At 33.8% G+C, this 7,621-nt stretch overlaps 1 protein-coding gene across 1 annotated transcript; it reads left to right on the forward strand.

Annotated features, from left to right (window-relative positions):
- LOC145594735 (putative protein phosphatase 2C 38) lies at nt 1-3,232 on the forward strand. Its single transcript, XM_081651069.1, has 4 exons — nt 1-481; nt 647-1,014; nt 2,109-2,345; nt 3,002-3,232. Exons 1-4 carry the CDS (start codon nt 163-165, stop codon nt 3,230-3,232), a joined length of 1,155 nt encoding a protein of 384 aa, XP_081507195.1. The 5' UTR covers nt 1-162.
- Nucleotides 3,233-7,621: the final 4,389 nt, after the last annotated feature.

Genomic DNA, 7,621 nt, shown 5'->3' on the forward strand with positions numbered 1-7,621 from the left:
ATGGTGTTTGAAGATCTCAATTTTCTTTTAAGTTCTCGACATTATGTTCGAGGTCTAAATATTGAAGAAACAGAATTAGTGAATCTAGGGTTTTATATTATCACTGGTTTTGGTTCTATGTATAGATCAATAGCAGGATCATTTGGTTGAGATATGTAAGACATGGTCACCGCAGGACTTATGAGGATTGTTTACCCTTGTTGGAAGCCTTCTGGTGAAGGAGAGAGTTCTAGTAAAGACTCTAATGGTCGGTTCGATGGACTTTTATGGCATAAAGATTTTGGAAACCATGCAAATGGTGAATTTTCTATGGCCGTTGTTCAAGCAAATAGTTTATTAGAGGATCATAGTCAAATTGAGTCGGGTCCCATGGGATCACTTGATAATGGCCCTCATGGGACATTTGTAGGTGTCTATGATGGTCATGGAGGTCCAGAAACAGCTAGATTTGTCTGCAATAATCTCTTCAAGAACATTAAGAGTATGGCTTTTTACAAACCTTACCTCATTATGCTTTCCAATTTGTAGTATGACCATATATAAAACATTATTTTACCTTATCTTGATTTAGTACTTCCTTAATGTTTTGTCTTTTGGTTTGCTAATGCCTTGATTTACTGAGTTTTTCCAGCTATTCTTGGTGCAGAGTTCACTTCCCATAGTCAAGGTATGTCTGCTGATGTTATCGTGAAAGCGTTTATGGCAACAGAAGAGGAGTTTCTCTCTTTAGTGAAGAAACTATGGCTTGAAAAGCCACAAATTGCTTCTGTAGGTGCTTGTTGTTTAGTTGGTGTAATATGTAATGGATATCTTTACACTGCAAATGCTGGTGATTCACGCGTTGTCCTAGGAAAGCTAGATAACTTGGATAAAACTGTAAAAGCTATCCAGTTATCTTCTGAGCATAATGCAAGTTATGAATCTGTGAGAGAAGAGTTGCGATTGAAGCATCCCGATGATCCACATATTGTTGTTTTAAAGCACAAAGTTTGGCGTGTAAAGGGTCTTATACAGGTAATCATCATTTTTTTTTTTTGGTACTTGTAGAAGATGTAAGCTGTATATTAACATCCATGTGTCAAGAGAATGTTCCTAAACAAGGAAGGAAATTGAATATGAATAAGGAAAATTTGTTAAAAACCATCTTATGATAACCAAATTTTGTTCATATATATATATATATATATATAATATATATATATATATATATATATATATATATATATATATATATATATATATATATATATATATATATATATATATTCTTTTTTTTTTATTTTGCCAAAGCACACCTGCTTTAAAATATTTTTTGTTGAATCCCACCACTTTTCGGATTTCGACTATTGATTGACATTTCCGGCGTTGATTAGCATGTGCACCTCACGTGGCCCACTTAACCCCACTTTTCATATTTTGTAGACATGTACTTCTTCTATATTGATTCATATTCAAAGTTCTGATTTGGGGAATCCAACAATCCTTTTAATTCTATTTTTTGTAGGAAATCCATCCTATCTATCTTTACCTCATTCTTTCCTAGAACTTCCTCTTAATTTTTTTCTTTCTTATTCCAATTTCAATTGTAATATTCCCACTTTATATTATTCTTAAACACCATGTCAATCCCAAGTGTGAAGATGAATTTGGGATGTTAAGAATATGAGGCATGGTCATGTGCGAATTTTGTTTGCTCTATAAAGAATACATTTAAGAGCTAGTCACTAGCTAATTTAAATAAAATAATAATAAAAAATTAAAAAAAAAAACTCTTCATATATATTTGTGTATTAGCAATTTGAAAGTTTCTCTGTGTCCATGGCTCACTTTATTTCGAATTTTGAAGTCAGAATTGAGGTGTTAGGGAAGTTAAGCAAGGCTAGTAATGAGATCATTCCCCTGATATTGATCATACATACATTACCTAAATTTCTTGTTAATGGGATGGCATAAATTTCTAGAAGTTCCCATAAACATAGTTATATAATAACTGTGATTGATTGATCTGAGGGAGGAAGTGTTTTCTAATATGACCACCCAATTGATCGAAAGAGTTAGATTAGCTTGTGTATTTATATTCTATTAAATAATTGTTTATTTTTTTACAGGTTTCAAGATCTATTGGTGATGCTTATCTAAAGAAGACCGAGTTCAATACATCACCTCTGTTAGCAAAATTTAGATTACGTGAGCCTTTTGATAGGCCAATCATGACAGCTGAACCATCAATATCAGTACAAAAGATTATTCCCGAAGATCAATTTCTTATCTTTGCTTCGGATGGCTTATGGGAGCACCTTAGCAACCAAGAAGCTGTTGACATTGTGAAAACAAGTTCCCGACATGTACGTCATTTTTATTTTTCTAGCATGATCATTTTTCACGATAATATTGTAACCAAAATCTAAAAAGTTTATAGGAAGAACTCTATCTCAATTTCATGATTATAATCATGAAGTAGGAAATTTCTTCATTTTTTCCTATCTTCCCTATTACCTCAATAGGGACTAAAAGACGTTAGAGGTGATCATTGGGCGGCCGAGTCGGCTCAAAGCTATAAAATTAAGTACACATCTCGGGCTGGGACGGGTTCGACCAAGCTTTGGGCCGGAGTTTTTGAGGCCAAACCTGCCCAAAATGGTCAGGTCGTGCGGGCTTTTCGGGCTGGGCCTTAAAAATCAACTAAATATACAGAAAAACGCATTCCCAAACCCGCCAAAAAAAAAATTAAATTTTTGGGCCCGACTAGAGTTCGGGCAGATTATTTTGCCAACGGGCCAGGCTAACCTTTATCACCTCTACTAAAAGTATGTGTAAAAAATTCTTAATTTTTTAGTTTGTCTTTTAATTTACTCTTATTTAGTTCTTGAGACTTTGAGAGTGAGAAATGATTGAGACTGAACATCTTTTTATTGAATTGCTAATACTTAATTAAGACTGTATTTATTTGTCTTATTTTCCCTTAACAAAGAATGTACTAACAAAGCTTATTGTGTGCTAGGGAATTGCAAAGAAGCTTGTGAAAGCTGCACTTTGTGAGGCTGCGAAAAAAAGAGAAATGAGATATTCAGATCTTAAGAAGATTGACCGAGGAGTTAGAAGACATTTTCATGATGATATTACAGTAGTAGTCTTGTTCCTTGACTCTCATTTGGCTAATCGAAATATCTTTAAAGGACCTTACCTTTCAATTAAAGGTGCTGGATATTCTTCTTCAGGAATTGATTCTTGAGACATTTGAAAAGAAGACTCTTTTCATACAACCGATACTCGGTCAATTTTGTTTAATTGCCATTTAGGTGGTTTTAGCAGAGGGGTAAATAGCGGATTTTTTTTTAAAAAAAAAATTATTATATATTTTCGAATCATGCATAGTAGATATGGTGTAATTCCCTATCAAAGGCCCTTGGAAGAATTTCCTCAAGAATACTCGATGAAAAATACTACAAACTTCATTAGATAAGCATTATGTAAAATTCTATTGATTGGGACATGATGTTATTCAAAGCTATTACTAGAAAGAATTATGATCCTCAATTATTTGTTTGTCATCTTTAATTTAAGATTCTCACTGTCTTAGAAGAAAACTGATTTAGGGTAGTGCTTCCATATATCTTTGACGAGTTGTAAATTTTAAGGCTTCATCTTATTAGTTCATTATATAAACTTAGTTAGGATCGGAGTTAACAAATTAAACTTTGGAGTTATTTTAATGCATTTATTTTTATCTTTGTTTTTTTTTTATTTTAAGGCTTCATCTTATTAATTAGTTCTTGATCTTTATTGTTATATTGCACTTTAGTATATTCTTCAGATGTCATTGAACATTTTATAAGTATATTATTCTCTAATCTAGGGCTCTTTATATAAGAGGGTCGAGTTTAATAAGGCTCAAATGGAATAAGTGACATAACTAACCTTTAATGGTATGATTCATCATGGTTAACTATTTCATTAACTCCCTCACCACCACCAGCGCCACCACCTTTCCACCCTTTCCTTAATACCCATCCATCTCTCTCCCGTCTCCCCCCTCCCACCGTTAAAAAATCCCCAGTCGCCCTTCCCCTGAACCACTGAGTTGCACTTGCCCCCACTCCTAAAACAAAATGTCGTTCCTCTCCTTTGCCTCGGAATAACCTAGTTGCATCTTCCCACTCCCATCTAATACTCTCTTCCCAACAAAACCCTCGACATAATCATTCTTTTCGTATCCCCACCAAAAGAGGTGTGAGAAGGAGAGAGGGGGTATAGAAGGGAAATTAGTTTTAGGGGGAGGGGAAAGGAACGTTGAGGGTTTTAGGGGTAAAGGGAGGGCGATTGATGGTTTTGCTGGGAGGGGGAGGGGCGGTTGAGGATTTTGCGGGGATGGGGAGGGTTTTAGGGTTTCAAGGTGGCGCGGTGCAGCAGGGTGGTTCGAGGGAGAGGGGAGAAGCGGTTGGGAGAAGGGTAGGGGTGAATGAGTGTTTAAGGGTAGGGGTAAGGGCGGTTGAGTTCATAAGCGGTGGTTGGGTGTTTTGGTGGCAGGGTTGGGTATGAGGGTAACGATGGTAGTGAGGGTATGTTAATTTAACTATGATTAGTCCATTTTGAGTTGATATTGTTACGGAGTATTATTTAACCTTCGACTTTTATAATAAAGAAAGTCATTTAATTTCCAAGGTCTCAGGGCCTCTAATAGAGTAAGTCATTAAGACCTCATATTCTCCTTTTTTTTTTTTTTTTCAGGGTTGCCGCCTCATATTCTCCTTATTACCAGATATTATTGTAGGTACATAAAATGAAATAAGCCAACAAGACAACTTACTATAAACAAGTATCAAAACTTAGGCATTTGAAGGGAGGAATCATGATATATATGAGAGTTGTAACCCACCAAATTATGAGTAAAGAATAAAGTTTTCGTACAATTTCTTGTCTTTTAATTTGTTCATTGAATCTTCTCGATATATACATAAGGAAAAAAAAAAATACTCACATAAAAAATTTGTTTAATTCATCTAGATTTATAGCTTCACAATATCAACTTTAACTCATTAAGTCATTGGGCCCCTTCTTCTTTATGATTAGGCCGAGTTATCAAAAAGTCACCTGACCCTACCCTGGCATTAGGGGTGTTCGTGGTGCGGTTTGGATCCCAAATCGCACCAAACCTCAAAATTGTGGTTTGTATTTTTTTTCAAACCGCACTGCAAAATGCGGTGTGATTTGCGGTTTAACAATATTTTTAAAAAATAATGATTATTTTTTGTAAAACAAAACTTTCATTTTATTTTGTAATTATTACTTTATAATTCAAATATTAAACTCTTTTTTAACCTTTAATTAGCTAATAGTTAAAAATTAGCTAATAGTTAAAATTAGCTCATATATTTTAGTTCTTTTATATTTTTTAAATAAAAATATAATATTAAAATCGCTAAACCACATTAAATGCGGTTTGGTCTAAATTTTTTTGGAAGCCTCACCAAATCGCAAACCGCAGTTTAGTCATTTTAAAAAACGCACCGCAATTTTCAAGCCGCAAACCGCACTCTGTACAACTCTATCCCACATGATCCGAAAGTAACCCAATCCAAATTTTGACTTGTATAACATGATTATTTAACATGAATTAGGCTCGATTTGGTTCAATCCAACCCGACCCGACCCGACCTGATGACCTGATCCAATCCAATGCAACCGATTCCAACTTAGGCCCCGTTCTTTAGAGTTGCTCTACTCAAAAGAAATCTGCTCTGTCTTGCTTTGCTCTGCTCTGCTCTATTTTCAAATGATAATTAATAATAACAATAATAATTACTCCCTCCGTCCCCGAAAGAACGATCCATTTGGGTTGATTACGCGGGTATTAAGAAAGTTAAATAAAAAGAAGTAAAAGTATATTGAAAATATAAATTTACATGGGGTTTGTAAAAAAATAGAGGGAGAAAGTAATAAAATTACACGGAAAATCAAATTTTTATATGGGGAAGCTAATTTTGCACAAATATTGTTGCAAATTGGTGGGTGTTTTAATGCAAATGGGTCATTCTTTTTGGGACTAAAATTAGGCCAAATGGGTCGTTCTTTCAGGGACGGATGGAGTAATATTCAATAATAATAATTAATATTGTATTGATGATAATAATTTATTATTTTGAATAATTATAATAATTATTAATATTAAATATAATTTTAATTATATTAATATTAATAATAATTTATATTTATTAATCATAATAATAATTATCAATAATAATATTTAATAATTCAAACTATTAAGAAATAATATTTAACAATATTATTTATTCATAATTTCTAATAATTATAACAATTCTTTCAAAAAAATAATAATAATACTAACAATTTCTTTTATAAACATTTGATATTAGAATCACAATATGTAGAAACATTTTATTTGGGTATTGATTGTTAGTTCATTTAGTTGAGTTATTTTTCAAATCTTTCTATACAATTTAAGAATTAAAAAAAAAAAGAGGTTGTTTTCAAGTAGTACTTTGTATATCATTATTATTTTTAGGGTTAAAAATATATGGTTAAGATAAATTTATAAGTAAACGGAAAAATTGATAAAATAATCTCAACTTTCACCAGTTCGCTCAAAATAATCCCAACTTTGGATTATTTTTAAATAATCCAAACTTTAAGTGTCATCCGCTCAAAATGGTCCCAGCCGGTCACCAACCTGGTATAACAAGTTAAGGTGACACGTGTCATCATGTAATTGGTTGGAAATTTTTTAAAAAAAAAAAAACTTAAGGAACTTAAGAAAATAATTAAAAAAAAACTTAAAAAATTAAAAACAAACTCAGCACCACCAACGACCACCCACCCCTACCTCCTCCGCACCGACGCCGACGACACCCCCTCCCCTACCCCCTATTCCTCAACCACAATTACAAAACCCCCATACCTGCACACCAACCACTCAAATCAACCTGCTTGATTGCATACGTTGAGCTGCGATTTGGCGTCGGCGAAAGCTTGAGCAATGAAAGAAGGTTCAGAGAGTGATTTCTTGTGATGGAAAGCATCGATGGTTCTTTGTTTAGTGTATTCTCCACTATTGTAGTTGGGAAATTGACGAGCTACGCGAAGAAGTGACCAGAAAAGATGCACGAATTCTTCTCTCGCCGGCGCCGGAGGTATTGCAGTCATTTGATATATTAGGTAGTTGGTGGGGAAGAGAGAGAGAGCCTAGAAAGAGGCTTAAGAACAATGGGTGAAGGCACGGGACTGGGGCGGCCGGAATAGTGGTGTTGGTTGGTGGTTTGCGTGGGAGTTGGCCCAATTGGGTGGGGGACTTTTTTTTTTTTCCTTTTAATAATTAATTTCAGCCTTGTAATTACAAACACGTGTCACTATAACCTAAAAAAGAAAAATTAAAAAAAAAAAAACTCTATAATGGGTTACCGGTCACTTAGGACTATTTTGAGTGAATGACCTATAAAGTTCGAATTATTTAAAAATGATCCAAAATTGAGATTATTTTGAGCAAATCGGTAAAAGTTGGAATTATTTTTATCAATTTTTCCCAAGTAAAATCATTATTACTCATTAAATCGTTATGAGTATTATGACACCTCCACATTGCAATTAGGTTCATTTTTGCCGGCTC

This window comes from Chenopodium album, chromosome 19, assembly GCF_948465745.1.
Source record: "Chenopodium album chromosome 19, dcCheAlbu1.1, whole genome shotgun sequence".
Classification (NCBI taxonomy): Eukaryota; Viridiplantae; Streptophyta; class Magnoliopsida; order Caryophyllales; family Amaranthaceae; genus Chenopodium; species Chenopodium album.

Excerpts from the sequence above, each read along its gene's own strand:
- LOC145594735 (XM_081651069.1), top strand. The coding sequence starts at position 163 with ATGGTCACCGCAGGACTTATGAGGATTGTTTACCCTTGTTGGAAGCCT. Across the intron at positions 482-646 it reads TCTCTTCAAGAACATTAAGA|AGTTCACTTCCCATAGTCAA; the intron begins GTATGGCTTTTT and ends TTCTTGGTGCAG. Across the intron at positions 2,346-3,001 it reads TGAAAACAAGTTCCCGACAT|GGAATTGCAAAGAAGCTTGT; the intron begins GTACGTCATTTT and ends ATTGTGTGCTAG.